Source organism: Physella acuta, unplaced genomic scaffold, assembly GCF_028476545.2.
Source record: "Physella acuta isolate Inbredline_101_S28 unplaced genomic scaffold, ASM2847654v3 ptg001354l, whole genome shotgun sequence".
Classification (NCBI taxonomy): domain Eukaryota; kingdom Metazoa; phylum Mollusca; class Gastropoda; family Physidae; genus Physella; species Physella acuta.
Window position 1 is genome coordinate 196385 of NW_026732869.1, and position 26904 is coordinate 223288.

At 39.1% G+C, this 26904-nt stretch overlaps 1 protein-coding gene across 2 annotated transcripts in view; it reads right to left on the minus strand.

Moving 5' to 3' along the window:
* Positions 1-26904, minus strand: part of LOC131926956 (beta-1,4-galactosyltransferase 2) — a 91739-nt gene that overhangs the window by 800 nt on the left and 64035 nt on the right. Inside the window, exons 4-7 of one of the 2 annotated variants that reach the window (XM_059282565.1) lie at positions 6803-6990; positions 5982-6104; positions 2134-2238; positions 575-683 (exon numbers count right to left, since the gene is read on the minus strand). In XM_059282565.1, the coding sequence (XP_059138548.1) occupies positions 575-683; positions 2134-2238; positions 5982-6104; positions 6803-6990 (525 nt within the window). Of the gene's footprint in view, positions 1-574; positions 714-2133; positions 2239-5981; positions 6105-6802; positions 6991-26904 lie in introns of both variants that reach the window. The other variant, XM_059282564.1, reaches the window with a different exon arrangement.

Sequence of the window (26904 nt, forward strand, 5' to 3'; positions counted from 1 at the left end):
CAAAATGGATTCCGGTTTTTATTACGGCTAGAAATATTCAAACAAATAATTATAAGTAATATAATAGTGATTTAGCAAACACTTTTATTTTTTTATTTGGATTAGTAGATTCAGGGTGTTGTGGTGATGGGGGGGGGGGGGGGGGTGTTATATTATTTAATATAACTATTAGGATATCCCCAATGACCGCTATTGTGTATTTTATCATGGAAAACAATTATTGTCACTTTCACTGAAAGTTTCAGTTTTTTAATTCCCTGGCCACCCAGGTTGTCTTTAAAAAGGGATTGAGGTCGGTTTTAAAGAAAAAAATTGAATTGATAAAATAATTTAAAACGGCTTTTCAACGGCTTATATTCAATACAAAAATAATAAAATGAGTGTGATCGATGGTTCCCAAACAGCTTTAATTTTTACAAATGTTACTATAAATGTATCGCTTTCCATATATTTAAAAGATTTATAAAAAATTTCTAACATGATTAAATAGACTTTTCAAACCTCTAGCTGTAACATTAAGAGATGAAACTTTCAAAATGCGCGTATTTCGTCCTGAGTAACTTTTATAAATTACCTTTAAAAGTTCTGCCTCGTTCAGTGCCACAGTGATCAAAGTGAATAGCCTGTACCTTGTAATTTGCCTCACTTGGTATTTGCATGTGTTTAGGCCATCAGCAAACATCCTCTTCGTCGAATTTTTCAGAAGTTTCGATCTGAGGGCAGTAGGAGTAGGTGGAGGGGGGGGGGGTAAGCAATGGTTGGGGGAAGGAGAAGGTGGGGGTAAGTAAGTAAGTTTCCCTTTCAAACCTGACGGGGCAAGTGAAGTAGAGTTCACTTGTTTCTGTGACCTCGGCATATGAAGAGATAGTGTGGTCAGCACTATGCCCAGCCGCCTTTACTTTCCCTAACGTGAGTTAGGTACCCATCAGAGTTGGGTGGACTCAGGGACGGTCTACTGACTTGAACTTGGATTCAAACTCTAGACTTACGGGTTAGCAGTCCAGCTCTCTACCGCTAGACCACTCCGTCCCTTATGTGGGGGGGGGGGGTAAGCAATGGTTGGGGGAAGGAGAAGGTGGGGTTGAGTAGTGTATAACATTAATGAAAAGCACCACCAAGATGCTAGACTTAGTCCTCCAATAATCAGTCTAGAGAATTATGATGTTATATGTTTTTATATTTATTAAGCTGTTCAATTTGTTATTATGAACATCAAGTTATGTTATATTCGACTTTTAAAAAAGAATTAATGTAACTAATTAAGATTTGTTGAGGCGTACAGCCTAATCAAGCAAACATTTTAATCGTTCCGATGTTAAAAAAATACCTTTAATCAATAACATTTACCAATACCAAACACTACAGTAGTATTGATTGAGCGTTTAAGGTTAGTAATGTTGTGAACGGTATGATTGTAAGAGGTCACTGTGATTGTCGGTGGCTATTGAGTATAAACATAAAGTAAATAAAGAGGTTAAATGAGGTCATGATTGTTAAAGTTCCCAGAATTCATTATGAACGTCAGAGGTCCAGTTAGGTCATCATGATTGTCAGAGGTCTCCTAAGGTCATCATGATTGTCAGACGTCCTATTTGATCATCGTGATTGCCAGAAGTTGCATGAGGTCATCATGATTGTAAGAGGTCCTGTAGGTCATTATGATTGTCAGAGGTCCTGTAGGTCACTATGATTGTAAAAGGTCCCATGACGCCCTCACAATTGTCAGAGGTCCTATTAGATCATCATAACTGTCAGAGGTCCTATTAGATCATCATGACTGTCAGAGGTCCTATTAGATCATGATGACTGTCAGAGGTCCTATTAGATCATCATGACTGTCAGAGGTCCTATTAGATCATCATGACTGTCAGAGGTCCTATTAGACCATCATGACTGTCAGAGGTCCTATTAGATCATCATGACTGTCAGAGGTCCTATTAGATCATCATGACTGTCAGAGGTCCTATTAGATCATCATGACTGTCAGAGATTCTATTAGATCATCATGACTGTCAGAGGTCCTATTAGATCATCATGACTGTCAGAGGTCCTATTAGGTCATCATGACTGTCAGAGGTCCTATTAGGTCATCATGACTGTCAGAGGTCCCACAAGGTCCCATGTGACCCCTACCTGTCCGGGTTGTCCTCATTGCCGACGTCACGACTGTGGTTGAACATGAGGTACCTGGCCACGTTGGCTGGCGACCTTGACACTTTGAAGCCTTGCGACAAAGTCCTGGAACACAAAACAGCGAGCCAACGCTAATGAGAGACTCCCATGCTATTCAACCTCTGCGACACTGAAGTGCTATTGGGACGTCAAACATGCGAAACGTAAACACCCAGATAATAGTGTTTTGCTATGAACGTTTTATAAGGGTGTATGAATAGCTTTATACATGAACAAACTATAGAACAAAGCATAGGCAAATTATGCTGAAAAACATGTTTACTTTTGTCAAACCCACGTTTTACAACATTGTTTTCCTGCGCATGCGTGGACGGTGGGTGTATGGCTAAGCCTTTCTAGACACAAATTGGTGTGTTTGCGGTTTTAAGTTGAGTAAGCGTGTGTTGTGTTGTCTATTTGTTGTCTAAGCCCTGTTGGATATTATCGTCGTGTTATGCTTGCTAACTATTGATAAACAATAAAAAGCTTTGCCAAACTTAGACCCTGGAACTCTTGTCAACACACCCCACTTGCAAGGACAGAAATTCTTTATGTGGGGGGGGGGGGGGGAGGAGGCTAAGGTTCAAATTTGTTTTCTTTTCTTTATATATATATATATATATATATATATATATATATATATATATATATATATATATATATGTATATATATTTAGGCCCCTATAAGTATATCTAATATTGTAGTATAGTAGTATATAGATATGTATGTATATATATACATATATATTATATATATACATACATATTATATATATACATATATATTATATATATGTATATATATACATATGTATATATTATATAAATATAAGCATATAAATACATAGGTATATTATATATATATATGTATATACATATATATATGTATATATGTCTATATACATAAATATTATACATACATATTATACATACACACACACACACACACATATATATATATATATATATATATATATATATATATATATATATATATATATATATATATATATATATATATATATATATATATATCTAATATATAAAGCTCAGTTCTGTAACGTGTGGCAAAAAAGTTTGTCGTTGACAGTTCTATGGATTTAAGTGTTAGATTTTTTATCGTGCTCAAAGTCTAAATTTAAGAGTCAAAAAATTACCATTGAAAGTCTTTAAAAACAATTTTCATTCTATTTACTTAGAAGAATAATTTTCAATTATGAACGCGACATAAAATTTTTAAAAAGTGTATCGACGTTTATAAAATTTCTAAAATTGTGTCGGAAATGTATTGACTGCACAGTTACTTCCCTTTAATAAAAAAAAATTCTTAAGAAGAAAGATTATTACTTTGTTTTTGGTGTTAAGAAAAAAAAAATAATTACATAATTAGCGGGGATTGATTAAGTGCAATGTCGTTAGGTATTTTTAACACTGCCTTTTATTTATTCTATACACTGAACATACTGTTCAATTTTTTTTTTTTTAAATCAATAACATTTAATAAGCCAGGTCCTACAAATCCTATACGTTTATTTCTTTCCATTTACGGATAAGCTTGGAGTATTATCATTTTTGTTCACTAAATTGAAACAGGCGCGTCCGCCGGCGCCCTTGCACGGTTCGATTTAGCACCCTGGGCTATCATGTGAGCGCTATGCTGCATAATTTTGTTTTGAACAGTGCGATAGACTATGGATAAGAAAGGTTACTATAGTCTTTAAGTGAATCAAATCCGGGCGTCCTCCGGCACCCCGACAGGGTGCTATTTGGCGCCCCGGGCCTTCCGGTGTACGCTATGGTATCTACGTTCGCGTGAGTTCAAAAGACTATGAATAAGTTATGCACTATAGGCGTTTACTAAGTTCAATCAGGCGGTGACGTCATGGTGCGTCCTCTGGCGCCCAGACATGGTGCTTTTTGGGGTCCCGGGCCTCCCGTGTTCGGTTTCGCGCCTACGTTCATTAAAGTGAGTGCAAAAGACTATGAATAAGTTGGGGTACTATAGTCGTTTATTAAGTTGAAGCAGGCGATTCAGCCCCGTGAGCACTTTGCGTTTATATTCGCGTTAGTGTTTTCTTTGTGTTTAGGTTGGGTTTGCGTTAGTGGTTGCGTTTTGATTTGGTTCGTTTTTGTTCTTTCTTTTTTCGTTTTCGTTTGTGTTTTATTTTCTTTGGGTTTGTGTTTGTATTTGTGTTTGTGGTTGGTTTTGCGTTTGGATTTGGTTTGTTTTCGTTTGTTTTTTCGTTTGTGTTTTTTTCTTTGAGTTCGTGGTTGGTTTTGCGTTTGGATTTGGTTTGTTTTCGTTTGCTTTTTCGTTCGTGTTTTTTTCTTTGGGTTTGTGTTTGTGTTTGTGGTTGGTTTTGCGTTTGGATTTGGTTTGTTTTCGTTTGCTTTTTTCTTTGTGTTCGTATTGGTGTTTGTGGTTGTGGTTGGTTTGTTGTAAGTTTTTGTTTTCGTTTGTATTTGTAATTGTGTTAGCGTTATGATTGCGTTTAGTTGTTTTGGTTTTGGTTGGTTGTGGTTTGGGTGGGCAATGCCGGGTTTATGATGATTACTAAACACACAGGTGATGGTCTTTAACAGAAAGGTTTTTCACAGAAGCCAGAGCAGGGCCTGGCCGGGACGGCTAGTCTAATATATAAAGCTCAGTTCTGTATGTAATGCATTTGTATATCGTTGGAATTGTACGAATTTAAGTGTTAGAAAATTATCGTGCGCATTTGTCTAAATTTATGAGCTAAAAAATTACTATTGAAAGTGTTGGGAAATAATTTTCATTTTTCAAATTACAGTAATAATTGTCGGCATGTTCATTAAACACAAGTTTTAAAAAAAATATCATCGTTTACAAAAATTCTAATTATGTCTTTATTTAGTCCTATAGCACTTACTTCCCTTTGATAAATTAGGAAAAACACAATTACTTCCCTTTATAAACCCATTGCATTCCGTGAAAATAATTTACTTTTTAATTACTTTGTTTTGGTGTTGGGAAAAAAAATAATTACATAATTAGCGGGGATTGATCAAGTGCAAATGTTGTAGGTATTTTACGGATAAGCTTGGAGTATTAAAATTGTTCATCAAATTGAAACAGGCGCGTTCGTTTAAGTGAGTGCAAAAGACTATGAATAAGTTGGGGTACTATAGTCGTTCATTAAGCTAAAACAGGTGATTCCGCCCCGGGCGTTTATGTTCGCGTTAGTGTTTTCTTTGTGTTTAGGTGGGTTTGCGTTAGTGGTTGCGTTTTGATTTGGTTCGTTTTTGTTCTTTCTTTTTTCGTTTTTGTTTGTGTTTTTTTTTTTTTTTTGGGTTTGTATTTGTGTTTTTGGTTGGTTTTGCGTTTGAATTTGGTTTGTTTTCGTTTGCTTTTTCGTTGTTTTTTTTTTTTTTTTTTGTTGTTGGTATTGGTGTTTGTGGTTGGGTTTGTTGTTAGGTTTTTGTTTTCGTTTGCTTTTTTGTTTGTTTTTTCTTTGTGTTTGTATTGGTGTTTGTGGTTGTGGTTGGGTTTGTTGTTAGGTTTTTGTTTTCGTTTGTATTTGTAATTGTGTTAGCGTTATGTTTGCGTTTTGTTGTTTTGGTTTTGGTTGGTTGTGGTTTGGGTGGGCAATGCCGGGTTTATGATGATTACTAAACACACAGGTAATGGTCTTTAACAGGAAGGTTTTTCACAGAAGCCAGAGCAGGGCCTGGCCGGGACGGCTAGTATATATATATACATACATATCTCTCTCCTTCTCTCTCTCTCTCCCTCTCTCTCGCTATATATATATCCCAGAATGTTAGAGAGATGAAAACACGTAACTTACCTATTGTACAGGTCATCGTCCTCCCCTCCCCACCCGAAATACAAGTTGGAGTAGCCGTTGATCTGAAGGTACTGACCACGTGAGAATCCGGTCACACCACCAAAGTAGGCTGGGTAGGATATTCTGTGTGGGTAGGTATAGGCAGGTTAGTTGTTTGGGTAGTTATAGGCAGGGTTAGTTGTTTGGGTAGTTATAGGCAGGGTTAGTTGTTTGGGTAGTCAAATGTTAGGTTTAGCTGTTTGGGTAGTCAAATGTTAGGTTTAGCTGTTTGGGTAGTCAAATGTTAGGTTTAGCTGTTTGGTTAGTCAAATGTTAGGTTTAGCTGTTTGGGTAGTGAAATGTTAGGTTTAGCTGTTTGGGTAGTCAAATGTTAGGTTTAGCTGTTTGGGTAGTCAAATGTTAGGTTTAGCTGCTTGGGTAGTCAAATGTTAGGTTTAGCTGTTTGGGTAGTCAAATGTTAGGTTTAGCTGTTTGAGTAGTCAAATGTTAGGTTTAGCTGTTTGGGTAGTCAAATGTTAGGTTTAGCTGTTTGGGTAGTCAAATGTTAGGTTTAGCTGTTTGGGTAGTCAAATGTTAGGTTTAGCTGTTTGGGTAGTCAAATGTTGAGTGTAGCTGTTTTTAATGTAAGGTTTAGCTGTGTGCGTAGTTAAATGTTAGGTTTAGCTGTCTGGGTAGTTCAAGTTATATTTAATTGTGTGAGTAGTTAAAGTTAGGTTAGATTTGCACCCCCTCATACTTTATATATATACACCGAGGGGTCTATGGGGGGGGGGGGGGTTATGACCCTATGCCACTGGTATTGTCTACCTCAACAAACCCACCTGTAGTTGTACTTGTTCATGTAGACAGCAAAATGTCTGGGCTGGCTGTCACACCTGTACAGGTGGTAGTCGTTGAGTGGAATCAAATCAACGTCATGGAAAATGTAGCAGTCAAATTTGCCCAATTTCTCCGCCTCCAGGAAACCAATATTGGACAAGGCGCCTCTGTTGAATCTACCTGGCATCGTCTGAAAGGAAGAATTTTGGATAGAGATATAGTGGCTTAAGGTAGAGCAGTTTTAATTTTTTAGTTTTAATAAGACAAACATTGGACAGAGATAGAGTGGCTGAAGTTAGAACAGTTTTATGAAAAAAATAATTGGACAAAGATAAAGTTACTTTAAGCTAGAAGTTTTAATAAGGAAATAATTAGACAAAAATATAATGACTTAAGCTAGGGGTTTAGAGTTAATTGTAGTTTGAGGCCAACAAGCGGTAAGTTTTTAGTAGACGAGTCATTGATAAGCCTGGCGAGAACCAATGGACGGAAACGACAGGTACACGGTAATCAAACCTTTATGCAAAACAGTTAGTCGGAGTTTGCCGTGGTGAGGCTAACGGGAGACTATCCCTGAGCCGGTGATGTCCGTGAAAAACGAATGAAAGAAAATAATAGTTGTAATAGAACGTCACTGTGTTAGGTTAGAGGGTTTAAGTTAATACAAGTACAAGTTAATGGAAGGCCGTTGTTACCAGAGGCGTAGCGATGGGGGGGGGGGGGGGGCAGGGGGACATATGTCCCCGGGCGCCGACCTTAGGGGGCGCCAAAATGGGTTGTAAAAAAAATTAAAATGTCATTTTAGCTGCATCTTTTCAGTTTCCTGGGGGGGGGGGGGGAGGTGCAAATCGAAAAGTTGAGGGGGGTGCAAATTTAAAATTTGCTCCCAAGGGGGCGCCAAATTGAAAGTTTGTCCCCCGGCGCCGGGAAGGGTTGCTACGCCTCTGGTTGTTACCCCGTTTTAAGACACCTCAACTCCAGTATAGGGTAATACCTTGGCACACATAGATACTGTTGTTGATTAAATTTTAAGTAGAGGCAATAGCGACACAAAGCGCCATATACAGGGGGTGTGGCATACTGCCAAACTGTACGGCGTCCCGATACAATGGCCCCGACAAAAAAATATAAGCGACAAATGGGCCCGTCATATTGACTCCCGACAAAAAGGGCTCTCGTCAATAAAGCTCCAGACAAATTTCAGACATTCTGAACCTTACAAAAGAGCTCCGTTAATACAGCTCCCTACTAAGTCTCCACTCAAAACGGTCCTATTCAATATGACGCATGTCAATTTATCAAAAGCTATTGCTTTATGAATAACTTTTTCATAGAGTTGTTAAGTAAATCGAAGTGGATATTCTAATTTTCTGAGTAATTTATGAACTAAAATATTCTGCATAGTTTTTGCAAGACTTCGACATTTTATCATTTTTGGTATATTTTAGTAATCTAATGTGGATCTCAATTCAGTTGCTCCGCCGTTACATTTACAAGCATTTAAAACATTTTTTTATCGTGTCAAGACAGGTGGGTTGAGTTAACTGGTCATGTCTATATTAAAAATGTACATACAATTTATTTGTCTGGGGCCAATATGTCGGAGGTATTTTTGTTGGGTGTCAATTTGTCGAAAGTTATGCTGTTGCCAATACCGTAAAGATCCTTTTTGACTGGAGCCAAATTTTCTTAGGTTCTTTAGCTAGTTGTTTTTTTTTAATCGCAAGTCTTTTTGTTATAGCCGTTTTGTTAGATGATATTTAAAAAAAATATGACTGGGAAAAAATTGAATCTGTATTTTAAGCCCAGCTTTTTATTTACATTTTCAGCTACCGAAAACGTGCACAATGAATATCTATTTTTAAATTTAGGAATTGATTTTATTTTTACTGTGGAAACTCTAAACTACGCTATTGACTTGATCTCTAGGATTAATTTTTTTTAGTATGGAACACATTTCTAGACGCTTGGATTAGGAATATACAAACGTAACTGTGTGAAATAATCCTTGGTATAATATTACTCCCAATGCCGAGAATATGCCTTTTGATCTTGTTACAACAATGCCCATAGGTAACAATAGGGAAAGTTAAACTTCTTCGTTGACAGTAGGGCTTTAAGGTTTTCTACATTAACAATAGGGAAAGGTAGATTTCTACGTCGTAGAAAGGGCCATTTAGATTATTTTGAAAGTGCCATATCGTTGTTTATACCGACCGTGTAAAAATAAACTCACCTGTTCAATGACGAATATGGTGACATCAGCCTGCTGCCGTTTGAGCAACGGCAACAGGTTATGTAACATGACGTGCAGATGGAGCCAACGGTTCCTGTAGGGGATGACCAGTGCCAGCCGTTGTCTGGACACGCAGTCACGTGGTCGGAGTCGTCCGCCGTCTTCAAGGTCAGGGAAGGATTCCTCCAGGTATGAAGGTTCAATGTTCTGGGTCATTGGGGCAAGATGGCCGACTTAAGAAGAACGGTACTAATAGTATGAATGGCGTTGACTTGCTTTCATATGTTTCTCATGTGTTTTAAAATTACACCTGCGAGAAAGTTCTTAGTACAAATTTAACTTAGCTATTAAGGGGTCGTCCATAAATGACGTCACACTCGTAGGGGGGAGGGGTCCGTAATTTTGTGACGGTGTGTGATGAGGGGGAGGGGGGGGGGGGGGGTTCAAATGGTGTGATATCACACTCTTGCATTATAAAAGGCAATGTTAGAAAAATGAATTTTAGACGTTATTTCGCGTTTAAGAAAACTGTTATAATAAATTATATTAGGAATTGATTAAAATACTCTATTTTGACAGAGTTCAGACAAGATTTTGGAAAAATATCGATGTTTAAAAAAAAATTCAACTGCAATTTTGAGGGGGGGGGGGGGTTGTAGGCTGAGGTGTGACGTCATTTTAGGGGGGGGGGGTCTGGCTTTTTGTGACGTCGTGTGACGGAGGTGAGGGGGGAGGTAAAAATCGTCAAAAAAGCGTGACGTCATTTATGGATGACCCCTAAACTTAACAAAAGTGTGTTTAAGATTAACTTTAATTTTGGACATACTTAGATTCGGTGGGTCAAGAGGACACAAATGGGCCGCTATGTGACCCTCCACGTCGCCTTCATCATTCTGTGAGTCTGGGATTCCTTGTACGATGACGTCACCGGCAGTTCGAGTTGGGTCTAGATTGGGGGTCATGTCCTCTACATGACCCCTGGTCAAGTTGTCCGGCAACTTCCCCTCAATGATATCGGGTGAGGGGGAGCCGTCGGTTGCTGAAGTGCCGCGAACTATCACGTACACGGACTTCGCGTTTATTCTGGCGTCTCGGTAGTTTCCGTAGCGCTTTAAAGTTTCTGGAAAATCGTCGTGTAAAAAATTGAGACAAGAATTCTACGATTTGTTGGATTGAACGTAGCAAATACACAATAAGCTGGGCCTGGATTGGTGGGTGAACTAAAGTAAGGGTCATTGATGGTGAGGTAAAGTAAGGACCCTTAATGGTGAGGTAAAGTAAGGGTCATTGATGGTGAGTTAAAGTAAGGACCATTGATGTTGAGTTAAAGTAAGGACCATAGATGGTGAGTTAAAGTAAGCGTATTGATGTTCAGTTTAAGTAAGGGTATTGATGTTGAGTTAAAGTAAGGACCCTTAATGGTGAGGTAAAGTAAGGGTATTGATGTCGAGTTAAAGTAAGGACCATTGATGGTGAGTTAAAGTAAGAGTCATTGATGGTGAGGTAAAGTAAGGGTCATTGAAGGTGAGTTAAAGTAAGGGGTCTGTCTAGTGAGATTAGACTTAAAGAAATGAGCTTTATTTTAAGGGTCACTTTTGAATGAAAACGTTTTAGACTAAAGTGTTTCTTTGGTAATAAAATCCGTCGGTTTTATGTTAAATTTATTTTTACTTCCTCCGAAGTAGAGTGCCACAGTTCCGGATATCGGAGGTCACTCAAAATTTGAGGGTAGTCCAAGTATGAGATCGTTTACTTATATATAAGATTTCGTCTACCTACCTCAAACAGTTACGTACCACTTCCTGCTACCGGTAATAATTGAAAAGTTATTAGAAACCTGCGCATACAAACTATTACGTATATTTGAAAAATTCCGTCCACCTAACTGAAACGGCACTCAGTTTATGGTGTTTACACACACATACACACACACACTCTCACACACACAAACGCACACACACACACACAAACTAAGTTTTTCTGGCACTTAAAGTTTATAAAGGTTCAACATTTAAAAACAAAAACTCGATTTTTTCCCGAATCAGTTTACACCCCTAATAATACGTATACCATGAATAGGGTGATGTAAAACGGCAAGTTCTAAGTATCTGTTTATTATTCAGCACGATTACAATGTTTCCTCTATACGCAGTACACGAGAAAGAAAAAACAAACTAATACAGCTAATACAAACTAATACAAAAGAATAACGTTTTTGCATGGTAGCCATTTAAATACAAAGCGTTTTTGCAAAAAATTCTGAGACCAACTATCATTGAGCTTGGTATCATATTAAAGGTAAACAACTGCATTTTTTCTCTTTTAAACGTGTTAAGTTACCTTCGACATTTATGAAGTTTAAAATCACATACGGCACTCTATTTTAAGTTTAGAAAAAAATAGAATAACAGTATTTTTAACCTGAAATATAAGTTTACAGAGTTTCATCCAGGCACATCTTGGGGGTGGGGGGCGGACGTTTACATTTCTATCACAAAACGCCGGTATCCGAGCAAGTCTACCCCCCCCCCCCCCCGAACGAAATGGAATTTATATAGAAAACATATATTTTTGTCAGTGTTCGCCCCCCCCCCCCCCGGAAAATGTTGATAGCCATCCCCCCCCCAAAATATCAAGTGCCCCCCCCCCCCCCCCGGAGAAAAAATTCTGGAAGAAACACTATCAGTTTATCATGGAAGCCTTACGTGTTGGTGGATTAGTAGATCCAAAAAAAGTCTCCTTCTTTGTTTCCCGATTGTGTGTAGACGATTCTAGACGAGTGTAAGGGGGGAGGGGGGATTTATTTGGTCAGAGGCTGTATCCAGGACCCATTTGAACCCCATGCGACTCACCTAGTCAGCTCCGATTAAATCTTATCTTTATATATGCGATGTGTGCGTCCCAATATTCTTGAATTTTGTTATTATCATTTGTTCAGAAGCTGATCTAAATCTTCCTGCACTCATCATAACTCTTTTGTGTTTTTTACCCTTTTAGTTGTATAATGCTTTACAGTGCAATACACCCGTGCTAGTAATTATATCTGTGTTTTAGCTATAATAACTATTGATTAAATGTAAATCACTTCCCTCTCCAACTGACTAAATTAACTCGACCGCTTGTTCCCCCGAAAACCTAGGATAAAAAGGTAAATTTTAAAAACTCGACATATAGTCAGTTGAGGGAGAAATTCAACGGGCAATAGGGTAATGGAGAATAATTTAAAAAAATAAAAACGAAAACATAAACCCTCGGAAACGATATTGTAACAGAAACCAAAATATAACCGGAAACTGACCTTTAACCGAAACCGGAACTTAACCCACCCGGATCTGGAAATGGACCCGGAGCTTGAAATTTTACCGGAAACATGAACTTTAACCAGTATAAGAATTTTAACTGGAACCGGGAGTTAAACCGGAGCCATAACCGGAAATATAACCAAAACCTAAAACTTAACCGGAACGAGATCTTTCCCCTGTTATCTTCCATTTCCTCTCATATGACATCCAAGAGTTCTTGTCTAACAGACACGGAGTGATAGAATAGTGAAACTATTAGGGCCTAAATAGTTTATTTTAATTAAAGCTTATGAGATAAAATTTTAGCTGTTCAAGAAATATTTGAATGGAATAGAAGCACAGTATCCCAGACAAAGAATTAGAGATGATACTTTGAGACCCTAACCCCTTATACCATGTACATTTTGAGGCTGTGATCAAAAGTACTATGACAATAGCCTAAAACTATGATTTAAATCTTGGCAATAAAACCTTGGCGTAAAACACTTTAAAAAAGATGACAAAAACACAATAAATATTCAAGAAGAAGTGTTTATTCTTGTATCACCCATTTATTATTGTATTTCAAAATAACTTAAATACATTTAATAACTAAACTAATTTTCAAATTAGAATACAAAAGTGAAGCGGTAGTGATCTGCTCTAAACTTTCTCGTATATTACACATTTTTAAAAATATAATAGAAACGCTTATAAGAAAATTTTGCAAATAATGAACATTAACAAAATGAGTATACTAGAGAGGAATTGTGTGCTTCATAAAGGAAACATCGATTAATTAAAAAATAGCATCTAATTCAGCCAAATTAAATGTCACAATTCATCGTCATTGAATCCTGACCAACGCGAAATGTTTAAAAAAAACGGTCTGGTAGAAGAAATATGATACAAGTAGCGTAGTCAAATGTCTTTCACCGAAAATAAATCAAAGTTCGAAATTTCGTCGAACTGCACAAATCAGTGCCCAAGATATAGACTTCAAGTGGAAATAGAGTAGAGTACCACTACCGGTTACCGGAAATCGTTCAAAGTCCAAATTAAACTACAAATTTCATATAATACCTATGCGAGAAATTTTTTCAACATAACTGAACCGGCACTCAAATTCACAGACACACACATACACAGACACATATACACACAGACAAACAGACATAATTGCAAAAGTAAGTTTTTCGGAGCCAGGCAGGTGTAAAACGTCGAGAAAGTACTTAGATATTCTCCGCATTGTCGTCAAAGAAACGTTTAAACGAAATTAGTGTATTAGAAGTCGGTCCAAATTAAGTTGCTGGATTTTTCACAAACCAATAAAAACCAAAAAAAAAAAATGCAAGTGACATAGAGAAGTCCAGATATCACACACAAAAATACTGACATTAACTAATGACAACTGACCGGAATCTTGACGAGTGACGTGGCGTTTGAGTCGGCTGGTCACAACGACTAGCGTGTTGAGGATGATGAAAATCACGACGGCAGCCATGACAATGCGCACGAACCGTGACTTGGGTAGCAGTATCATCTCCCTGTCGAGTGGATCGAATCCCGCTCAGACCAACGTTTCTGCGGACTGACTTTGCCTTGTTTTTTTAAGACCGCTGGCAACGACACAATAACCCGAGAACTTTTAATAAACTTAGCAACACACACACAACGAAAAATGCCAGATCAACAACAGACTCCGCCCATTTACAATTCACAAGCTGTCTGTAAAACTTAATTCCGCCCTCTTTTCAAAACACTTTACACCCATAAAGAAAACAGTTTAAGCACATACATAATAATATGACATGGTACAATGACCTCCATATTATGCAGATAAGACTGGCGTTAACAACTTGGAGTGTTATTGAACGGATTATTTAACACTAGCTCAAAGACATGAAAGAATATGAATAATAGAAACATGATCACAAAGGTTGCCAATGCAGTATGACACTGTTTATAATCTATGTATAGTATGACGTTACTAAGGAGAAGTGAGGTAGATTTTTGATAGCATTGTGAAACAATCTGCTAAGATTTAAATAAGAATCTCTAACTCATGATGAGGGTAATGAATATGATCTAATGGAGTACTGAAATAGGGTTAGTCTTATGGTTAATCATCATCTTTATCTGTTCGTGCCTAAGACACATGGGATAGATAAAGTAGAGTTGATATGCTTCAAAGACCTCGGCATACGAAGAAATAGTGTGGTCAGCACTATGCCCAACCGCATTTGTTTTCGTTAACGTAGTTAGGTACAGAGGCGTTTGCAGGTTTTGGGGTTAGGGGCAGCGGCGAGTCGATAAAAGGCGCCATATTATATTTATATATTATATATATATATATATATATATATATATATATATATATATATATATATATATATATATATATATATATATTAAATGTATATATGTATTAAATGTATATATATATTAAATGTATATATATATATATTAAATGTATATATATATATATATATATATATATATATATATATATATATATATATAATATATATTATATGATTATATATATATATAATACAATACATATAAAATATTTACTTTTTTAACAAAAAACTAAAAACAAATAATTTACGACAGAAAATAATTTATCACACAAAAGTGCACAAAGTACAGCACAAAATATACACACAACACAACCAAAAAGAAAAAGACAAGAAACGCAACCCAACCAGTTATGTAATCCTTTTGAAAAACATTCCACCTTATTGATATAATGGAATATTCACTATAACAGTTTCACTATTCTGTATCTGTCTGTTTTTCTATCTGTAGGAAGGCTCTATAAAAATACTAGGAAATTTAAAAGATGCATAGTGAAAGACCGTTACGTCACATTTAACATATAGGTAATTCCCAAAACGAAACAAAACATTTACATCATTTTAAATTCTATCCTCATCAATTTCAATGATTTAAACTAAATTTACTAGAGATATTTAAGTATATGTTGGTTAAGCACCTCTATACGTGTTGATCAACATGATTCATACTAACGCTCTTCGAGCGGTGTGAATGTGTTTATTTTTCTATACAATAAATCAGCTCCCTTCTCACGCCCCCCCCCCCCCACGCCATATAATGGCATGGAGTTTTAAACACAATCCACATAAAAATATGTTCATCTGTACAAGATGCATTCCGAATTCGTTCTAGATCAGCTGATATTGAAGTGATCTGCAATTTCACTTCCTGATAGTATTGGCAAAGATAAGCAACATCTTTCTCAAATGGACACATTTTACGTGAACTATCAACCTAGACTGATCTAAAAACCCAAAGATAATAGTCCTTCCATATAAAAGATGTATATTGAATTGCGTCTGACAGTGGCGTAGCTACCGTTAAGCTAGCGTAAGCAAGGCATAGGGGCCCAAGGCAAATAGGGGCCCTTTTTCGAAAGTTTGAGGGGGGGGGGTGCAAATCGAAAGTCTAAGTGGGGGGGGGGGTGCAAATCGAAAGTTTGTCCCCGGGAAGGGTCGCTACGCCTCTGAGGGGCCCACTAACATAGCGGCCCAAAAATCCTAGCTACGCCACTGGAGTCTGACATATGCTACACTTGTGAATTATGATCAGTCCGCGGAGAGGTTGACGGTCCATATCCATTAGAAATAACACAAACAGCAGATGTATACAGTCATGTTAAAGCGGGTTGACATTGTGACGAAAAAGCGCCTAGCTCTTGCATGACGCTGAGCTATGCGCCGAGAAGTAAGCTAAGCGTATACTTGCATTAAGTCATTTATGTTGATATTTAGGCTACATAACATGTCAGTTTTAAATTCGTAGTTTGCCATTTTTAAAAAAAAATTCTTTCATGAAACTGTTTTAAATTTTATTTAATCAGTATCCGACAAAGGCGTCGTAGGGGGAGCAGGCGCTCCCCTTGTCCCCCCACCCCCACCCTACCGCCCTGCATACGCTACTGGTTAGGCACCAATCAGAGCGTAGCCTAACAGAAGAGAGCTAGACTGCTCACCGGAAAGTCTGCAGTTCAAGTCAGTAGGAAGTACCTGAGTCCACCCATCTCTGAAGAGCCTTAAGGTTAGAGTTGCGATACTTAAAAAGAAGCAAGATTTTAATAACAAGCTTTTATAAAATTATGCATTAAAAAGTAGAAAACTATATTATTTTCTTTAAATTTATAATAATGAAAAAAATATTTAAAATACAAAAAAGAAAAGCGTGGGTTACTTTTTAATTTTTTTTTAGTAAATTTCAAATTGTAAATGCGGGATAATAGGTGGTTAGGTAATGATGATAATAGCGTGCTTGGGTACAGAGTTTCTTCCAGGCATCTCTTGGGGGGGGGGCGAGTCCCCCGAACGAGATGGAATTTATATAGTACACATATACTTTTACTAGTGTCCACCCCCCCCCCCCCCGGGAAAAATATCAAGCGGCCCCCGGAGAAAAAAGTCTGGAAGAAACACTGCTTTGGTAATAACAGGCAAATATGACGTAAGCGATGGTCAAAACATACAGGAGCCATGAACATCAGGGAATATGTTCATATTGTAAATTTGAATGTAAAGAACCTGTGCGTTTTTACAGTAAATATGAATACTGCTATCATATAAGTTGTAAATGAGAATAGAACGAATAGGCCTATATATGACACGTTTAGATTTGATTACGTACATGAATACAACCATCATATATGTTGTTAATGAGAATACAACGAATATATATGACGCGGTTAGATATGATTATGTATAGAGAGACTTATTAGAATACTTTTTGCATAACATTCTACCTAAGTGCAAAACCAGAGGCGTAGCGACCCTTCCCGGCGACCGGGGACAAACTTTTCGATTAACAACCCTCACTCAAGATTTCGTTCCCCCCCCCCCCCCCCCAAACTTTCGATGTGCACCCCCTCAACCTTTCAATTTATTTTTCCAACCCATTTTGGCATCCCTAAGGTCGGCGCCCGGGGACATATGTCCCGCCCCCCCCCCCCCCCTCGCTACGCTAGTGGTGCTAACATTCAGCTCCGGTTTATTTCCATAAGTCTAGCCTCGCCTACACGATTTGGCTAAAGCTAAACAATTTTTAACCAACACACTTTATTCCCGTTCGATTAGGCAAAGTGCAAATATATTAATTCAGTTATTATTCTAATTTTGAATAGCTCGCGTACCTTCTTATATGTAATCAATACGAACCACGTTTTTACAATTGTATTTTAAGTTCGCGTCCTATCATGTGTTTATGTTAAACCATTGATTTTCATCGGGATCTACTAGGTTTAATTATGTTATCTAAACCATTAAAAGATCGAATACAAGGTTTAATACTATGTAAATGACTAGTTGACAGTGTCTCTACTTGAATTGCTTTTGAAATAAATTATAGCAAGTCGTTAACTGTACAATAGATATTGTAATCCGATTCTATTGACCGCAATAATACGAGTCTTTACCCGCGGCCCCGTTACCTGTGGCCGTGTCTACCTGTGGCCCCAACTCTACTTGTGGCTCATCCAAGTCTACCGGTGGCCTCACGTCTACCTGTGGCCCTGTCTAGCTGTAGCCCTAAGTCTATCTGTGGCTCCAAGTCTGCCTGTGGCCCCAAGTCTAGGTCTACCTGTGGCTCCAAGTCTACCTGTTGCTCCAAGTCTACCTGTGGCCCAAAGTCTACCTGTGGCTCCAAGTCTACCTGTGGATCCAAGTCTACCTGTGGCCCCAAGTCTACCTGTGGCTCCAAGTCTACCTGTGGCCCAAAGTCTACCTGTGGCTCCAAGTCTACCTGTGGCTCCAAGTCTACCTGTGGCTCCAAGTCTACATGTGGCCCCAAGTCTAGGTCTACCTGTGGCCCCAAGTCTACCTGTGGCTCCAAGTCTACCTGTGGCTCCAAGTCTACCTGTGGCTCCAAGTCTACCTGTGGCTCCAAGTCTACCTGTGGCTCCAAGTCTACATGTGGCCCCAAGTCTAGGTCTACCTGTGGCCCAAAGTCTACCTGTGGCTCCAAGTCTACTGTGGCTCCAAGTCTACCTGTGGCTCCAAGTCTACCTCTATTTGTTGCTCCGTCTAACTCTACAAGCGTCATAAAGCCAGTCTAACCCTAATATTAACTCCTAATTAAACTCTACAAATGGCTCCAAGTCTTCCTCTATCTATAAAAAAATGCCCCTTTCAAATGCAGTGATCCTTCCTCAGCCCGTTATACTGGTTTATTTTATTGATAGCTACTCTTTGTATTCATCCAGTCATGAGATGTCTGTAAGAAGCCTTCATTAATAGTCGTAACCACCCAGCCGAGAAAAGAACTGCCACGTAGATATGCAGATTAGCGAGAGATAGCGGATTGTATTGTGAATTACGCGATATCTTTGCATGGAAGGATAAAGAGAATACGTCACTTTGGTGGAGATAAACATCTAAATGTTAGCATTCAACTCTCAGGGCATGCAGATCTAATTAGAGTTTATAAGGTAGTCGCTTTGCGTTTATAAAGAAGGCTGTGTAATACTAGCCGTCGGTACCCGTTATACGTAAATTATGGGTTTATGTATTTTAATGTTATACTTGTTTGAGAAAAATATTTTATAAAATAGTTACTTGTAAAAACGCAATCTGCTTTACTACGCGTTTTACAATAATTGTGACAAAGCAAAGAAATAACTAAATAGCTAAAATACGACACATTTAAAATAACACGGGCTACCAATATCTGTTAGAAAAATTAAAACCTAATGGTATACATTATTATTCAAGACAACACCATATTAAATGCATACACCGATTAAGAGACTTAAATGATTCCGTTAAAAACCCGGCTGTTCAATGGTATTTATTTATGTGTTTTTAAAAAAAAGTAATTTGTATTAGGTTTGGCTATTAAATTGTTTAAATTTTTAAAATTACGTCTTGATAAGTAGATCTATAGATCAAAAACAAATTTGAATTAAATAATTTATTTCTTCTTATCCTACAATTGGAAGATGATATCATTAGTTTTGTGTACTTTCCGTAGTTTAAACATGCGACATGTGACGTCATGTTTTTATGCATTCTCGGCACAGCCATAAACAACTTTCCGGTTGCATGATTAAACATATGTTTGTACATTCGATTATGCCTTTATTTTTTATTTTCCTTCTTAATTAAAATTTAGTTTATACATTTAAACATCCAACCTGTTATTTTTAACAAAAGTTCGTATCTTCAAGTTCTCCATATATCGCTGAACATACTGACCACATAACCTAAAATATGTTGCAAACAGAGATAGACAAGGGCGCACATGGGCTTTTATATATTAGGATAGCATCGAATTTAGGGTACATAGAAGGCTGTTACATAGCACTCTCTTTAGGGTTCGTAGAGAGCTATGTTATATAGCAATGCGTTTAGACTGCTTAGAGAGCTAAGTTATATAGCATCGCCTTTGCATATAAAGCTAAGTTATATCACTACCTTTAGGGAGCAAATAGGTGGAATTGTGTTGTCATATTAAGTCGCTCAATTCTAAACCATTGGTGGTGATCGATTTCGTTCAAATTTTGTCCATTGATTTTATCTATTGAGATATTACGAGGACAAAACGAACGTATGTACATTCCAATCAAATTATATTGGAAATTAGTCAAATTACTTTTGGGTTTTACTAAATACAATATTAAATATGATAATCGCTGGGCTAAAGCAAACATTAGGTGATCTTTCATTAACTAATTTTCTCACGTAGTGCACAAGAACGTACACACCCAAATACACAACATCACGTACACGTACACGTACACATACACATACACGTACACGTACGTACACGCACACGTACACGCACACGTACACGCACACGTACACGCACACGTACACGCACACGTACACGCACACGTACACGCACACGTACACGTACACGTACACGTACACGTACACGTACACGTACACGTACACGTACACGTACACGTACACGTACACGTACACGTACACGTACACGTACACGTACACGTACACGTACACGCACACGTACACGTACACGTACACGCACACGCACACGCACACGCACACGTACACGTACACGTACACGTACACGTACACGTACACGTACACGTACACGTACACGTACACGTACACGTACACGTACACGTACACGTACACGTACACGTACACGTACACGCACACGCACACGTACACGTACACGCACACGCACACGCACACGCACACGTACACGCATACGCACACGTACACGCACACGTACACGCACACGCACAAGCATACCCACATCCCCCCCCCCACACACACACGCAGAAGCACACATACGCACACATCTATACAAGTTTTCCACACATACTGAATTGCAGTTAAAATAATCAGAACAGCTCTGACAAAAAATTCTGGTAATGGATTAATGCGCCCCCTTCCCCTCCCCCCCCCACCCAAAGATTCCCCCGTCCCCAACACTAGCTAGGTCGTGGCAAAGTTGTGCAATATTCGTCGACCAATTTACATTTCACGAACCTTAATGTTTTTATAATGCTAATATTCATGAGTATGCACAGAAATATCTAGAGACCTCCCGCTGTAAATTTTAACATAACCAGTTCTAGTGCTTAAAATTGCGGGAAACATCAATAACAAGAAAATAAACCACGTAAATTTAATAATCAATAATCATTGAATGAGGTTATCAATTAAGCGTGTTCTGGTCTATGAGTTTTGCATCTTATTGCTTAAACATCCAATAGATATTATGATATAACTATCTAATATATAAAGCTCAGTTCTGTATGTAATGCATATGTTTGTCGTTGGAATTGTATGAATTTAAGTGTTAGAAAATTATCGTGCGCATTTGTCTAAATTTATGAGCTAAAAAATTACTATTGAAAGTGTTGGGAAATCATTTTCATTTTTCAAATTATAGTAATAATTGTCGGCATGTTCATTAAACACAAGTTTTAAAAAAAATATCATCTTTTACAAAAATTCTAATTATGTCTTTATTTAGTCCTATAGCACTTACTTCCCTTTGATAAATAAGGAAAACACAATTACTTCCCTTTATAAAACCATTGCATTTTGTGGAAAAGTATTTACTTTTTAATTACTTTGTTTTGGTGTTGGGAAAAAAAAAATAATTACATAATTAGCGGGGATTGATCAAGTGCAAATGTTGTAGGTATTTTACGGATAAGCTTGGAGTATTAAAATTGTTCATTAAATTGAAACGGGCGCGTTCGTTTAAGTGAGTGCAAAAGACTATGAATAAGTTGGGGTACTATAGTCGTTCATTAAGCTAAAACAGGTGATTCCGCCCCGGGCGTTTATGTTCGCGTTAGTGTTTTCTTTGTGTTTAGGTGGGTTTGCGTTAGTGGTTGCGTTTTGATTTGGTTCGTTTTTGTTCTTTCTTTTTTTCGTTTTTGTTTGTGTTTTTTTTGTTTGGGTTTGTATTTGTGTTTTTGGTTGGTTTTGCGTTTGGATTTGGTTTGTTTTCGTTTGCTTTTTCGTTGTTTTTTTTTTTGTTGGTATCGGTGTTTGTGGTTGGGTTTGTTGTTAGGTTTTTGTTTTCGTTTGCTCTTTTGTTTGTTTTTTCTTTGTGTTTGTATTGGTGTTTGTGGTTGTGGTTGGGTTTGTTGTTAGGTTTTTGTTTTCGTTTGTATTTGTAATTGTGTTAGCGTTATGTTTGCGTTTTGTTGTTTTGGTTGGTTGTGGTTTGGGTGGGCAATGCCTGGTTTATGATGATTACTAAACACACAGGTAATGGTCTTTAACAGAAAGGTTTTTCACAGAAGCCAGAGCAGGGCCTGGCCGGGACGGCTAGTAATAATATAATTATATGACAATTTGCTAAATAATTGCATTGAACTAATTGATTAAGCTTAATATTATGGGAGCCGGACATTTTCCCGAAAGACTCTTGCCCGAATGCGACAAATGCCCGAACGGAAACTTGCCCGAATGCGACAAATGCCCGAACGGAAACTTGCCCGAATGCGACAAATGCCCGAACGGAAACTTGCCCGAATGCGACAAATGCCCGCCGAACGGAAACTTGCCCGAATGCGACAAATGCTCGAACGGAAACTTGCCCGAATGCGACAAATGCCCGAATGGACACTTGCCCGAATGCGACAAATGCCCGAACGGAAACTTGCCCGAATGCGACAAATGCTCGAACGGAAACTTGCCCGAATGCGACAAATGCCCGAATGGACACTTGCCCGAACGCGACAAATGCCCGAATGAACACTTGCCCGAACGCGACAAATGCCCGAATGAACACTTGCCCGAATTAGGGCACTAGCCGCATTCGGGCAAGTGTCCATTCGGGAATTTATCGTTGACCCAACATTATCTGTATTTAAAAATTGTAACGGGATATTAAAATAAATCGATTAGCAGCTAATGATTTCTGCCTTAAGTTAGTTTTTTCAGCAATGTTACGTTTGATGGTCTGCATTTCAATAAGCACATCTATAATAATAGTTTCGCTGTCTGTCTATCTATCTATCTATCTATCTATCTGTCTGACAAGAACGCTCTAGAGAAAAGACAAGCAATTTAAAAACATGCATAGTAATTCGAAAAACGAAGTATGACGTCGACACATTTAGCGCACAGAGTAGAAAATAATCTCAAACCCAGAGAGTGCACACAGTTATATGACGTCATTGATTATCGTGTAAACATTCAATACAAAGGCAATTTGGTCTAATCTAAGTGGTTTGCGTGAAGAGTTTCTTGCATACAATTCTTCGGGTAGGGGCGAAGCCCCACCCCCCGCGTAAGAACGTCTGAGCCCCTCCCCCTCCCCAACTCAAAAGAAATTTCCTCATCGATACTCTATAATAAAATTAATGTGTCTAATCTAAAAAGTGGTTTTCTTGCAATGGGACGGTAGACATGTTTTTTTTTTGGGGGGGGGGGGGGGGTGAAGGGGTGGGGTGGGGGGTGGTGTGTGTGGGGGGTGTGTGGGGGGGGGGGGGTGTGTGGGGGGTGGGGGGTGGTGTGTGGGGGGTGGGTTGGTTTCAGTGTTTCTTTCAGACTTTTTCCTCCCCGGAGAGGGGTGGGGGTACTTGAAATTTTTGGGGGCGGGGGTAGAATTTTCTGGGAGGGGGCGGACACTGGAAAAAGTATATAATTATATTTCGTTGAATGGGACGGTAGACATGGTTTTTTTTTGGGGGGGGGGCGGTGGAGGGGGGGGGTTGGAGGGGTGGGGGGGTGGGGTGGGGGTGGGGGGGCGGTGTGTGGAGGGGGTGGGGGTGGGGGGTGGGGATGGTGCGTGGGGGTGGGGGTGGTGTGGGGGGGGGTGGGTTGGTTTCAGTGTTTCTTTCAGACTTTTTCCTCCCCGGAGAGGGGTGGGGGGTACTTGAAATTTTCGGGGGCGGGGGTAGAATTTTCTGGGAGGGGGCGGACACTGGAAAAAGTATATAATTATATTTCGTTAAATGGGACGGTAGACATGGTTTTTTTTTTTTGGGGGGGGGGGCGGTGGAGGGGGGGGGGGGTTGGAGGGGTGGGGGGGTGGGGGTGGGGGGGCGGTGTGTGGAGGGGGTGGTGTGTGTGGGGGGTGGGGGTGGGGGGTGGTGTGTGGGGGTGGGGGTGGTGTGTGGTGGGGGTGGGGGTGGTGTCTGGGGGTCGGGGGGGGGGGGTGGGGGGGTGGTGTGTGGGGGGGTGGGTTGGTTTTAGTTTAGAGAAAAGAGACAGCACTATCAGCCTAGCGCCCGTTGTACCCTTCCTCAACGGGCCATTTATCTAGTTAATACTAATAGTTTCGCTGTCTCTCTATGTATCTATCTGTCTGACAAGAACGCTCTAGAGAAAACACAAGGAATTTAAAAACCTGCATAGTAATTCGAAAAACGAAGTATGACGTCGACACATTTAGCATAGAGTAGAAAATAATCTCAAACCCAGAGAGTGCTCACAGTTATATGACGTCATTGATTATCGCGTAAACATTGAATAAAAAGGAAATGTTGTCTAATCTTAATGGTTTGCGTGAAGAGTTTCTTGCATACAATTCTTCGGGTAGGGGCGAAGCCCCACCCCCCGCGTAAGAACGTCTGAGCCCCCCCCCCCCTCCCCAACTCAAAAGAAATTTCTTCATCGATACTCTATAATAAAATTACCGCCTAATTAATGTGTCTAATCTAAAAAGTGGTTTTCTTGCAATTTCTTTAATGCAGTTCTTCGCGTAGTGGCTATGCGCGACACCAGTGTTTCTTTCAGACTTTTTCCTCCACGGAGAGGGGTGAGGGTACTTGAAATTTTCGGGGGCGGGGTTAGAATTTTCGGGGAGGGGGCGGACACTGGAAAATGTATATAATTATATTTCGTTGAATGGGACGGTAGACTTGTTTTTTAGGGGGGTGGGGGGGGGGGGGTGGGGGGGTGGGTGGGGTGTGTGTGGGGGTGGGTGGGGTGGTTTTAATTTAGACTTTTTCCTCCCCGGAGAGGGGTGGGGGTACTTGAAATTTTCGGAGGCGGGGGTAGAATTTTCGGGGAGGGGGCGGACACTGGAAAAAGTATATAATTATATTTCGTTGAATGGGACGGTATACATGTTTTTTTGGGTGTGGGGGGTGGGGGTGTGGGGGGTGGGTGGGGGTGGTGTGTGTGTGGGTGGGGGGTGGTGTGTGTGGGGGTGTGGGGTGGGTGGGGGGTGTGGGGGTGTGGGGGGGTGGTTTTAGTTTAGAGAAAAGAGACAGCACTATCAGCCTAGCGCCCGGTGTATCCTTCCTCAACGGGCCATTTTTCTCGTGAATAAAAATAATTATGAATTTCATAAATTGTAGACATCCCCTTTCCATACGCTTCAACCTTGGACCAACGGCCCAAACCATCCGTCTCAAAAACGTACTAATTCAATGAAAAGTAATTTATTTTCATATGAAAATTAATTTTTTGTTGTTGATTAATTGCTTTTATTAAACGATGAATCTTTAAGTTGTTGAGAATAAGATATTATATTGTCTTTTCATTAGGAGGTATTTTTTTAAATAAACTAGAAGTGATTGATGTTATTAAATTATAGCGCGTATAAAATCTACAATGCAATCTATCTATATACAAAATTCTCTTCTGGGAGACGCTAGAAAACAAGCTGCAAACGCGCTCCCTACCACCCCCACCCCTACATGGTCAGGTGAGCTGTGGTTCACTCTAAATGTTTACAAACAGAGCCGGGTTTAGTGACGACTATTAGGGGCAGATAATTTAGTTTGAAACTATTTTAAACGTAGGGGGGGGGGAACTAAGTGGAGTTTACTTTAATGGGGGGGGGGGGGAGTGGGAGGGTTTATCGTCCTTAACGAGCTACGTATAGTGTTTTAAAGAAATATTTTCAGTGGCAGCGTTGGTAGTGTCGAATTCACAAATTATGAATAACTGAAAAGCAGAGGCGTAGCTAGGGGAGGGCGGGGAGGGCGGCCGCCCCGGGCGCCGACCCTAGTGGGGCGCCAAAAGGGGTAGAAAATAATTTTAAAAGCTCATTTTAAGTTTTGAATTATAAACAGTCAAAGTTAAGGCTGAGAGCCTTTGCATATTGATTTAAATGTTTTCTACCTTGATAGTGTAACTGTAAAACGTATATACTTAAGAAACAGTGACCGGAAAAACCGCTTTCCAGCTTTCCTAGATGGGGGGGGGGGCGCTTTTTCGAAAACTAAAATCGGAAACAATTCACATCGGATTAAGGAATAAATAACCGATATCACTCAGAAAAGAAACCCTTTCTACTAAAGCGTATTTTGTGTAACATAAAAAAAGAGTTAGTGACGTTTAAAATCCGCTTTACCATTTTTGTCCAAGATGGTTGGGAGCGCTTTTTCACTAACAAAAACCGCAGGATTGTACTGGATTGGTGACTAGAAAACTCTGTTAACACTTAGAAAAGAAATCAATTGTATTAACACTTAATGTACGATTTCAACTTCATCGTGAGAGATCAGATACTTTTACTTAATTGCATTACATCTTTCCGGGATCACTTCATTAAGAGAAATAAATATCATGGATTATTGTGTCTTTAAAGGGAAATAATCCGTTCACTCAATATGTTTGTGTATTCTCCAATTGTATCCCCTTGTATAAAATAGTACTATACGAGCCGACCCGCGGCATATCATACGCCACTATTTAGTTGTTGTTTTTTCTACTTTGGGAACTTTACCTGTCTCAGACAGTTAATGATGTAAATATTGTGTAGCACTGAAGATTTTACCCTGATGGATTACTAGCCCAACGCAGTAGACACATATATAAATGTAGATTTGAGGTGTCAATGTACCCGACCACCGCGTCAAAGGCAGCAAGTCGTCGGTATGCCATATTTTTCAAGAACAATTAATTTAATACGTCTCCTTAGTCTAATAGGACATTAGCTGATGGAGCATTATAAATCAAACACAAAGTGGTAAGATGGAAGGAGCCAAACCCCTCCCTTCCACATAGCTTATACACCTAATGGACAGGGCGTTACCTAGACAATTTGGAATCAGCAGAGTCGCAGGAATAGCTGACAGGAAAACACGAGTTTGTAACTCTATCACCTTAGGAACTCTAATTCTGTTTAATTTTCGGAGTTTTCTATCCTATAT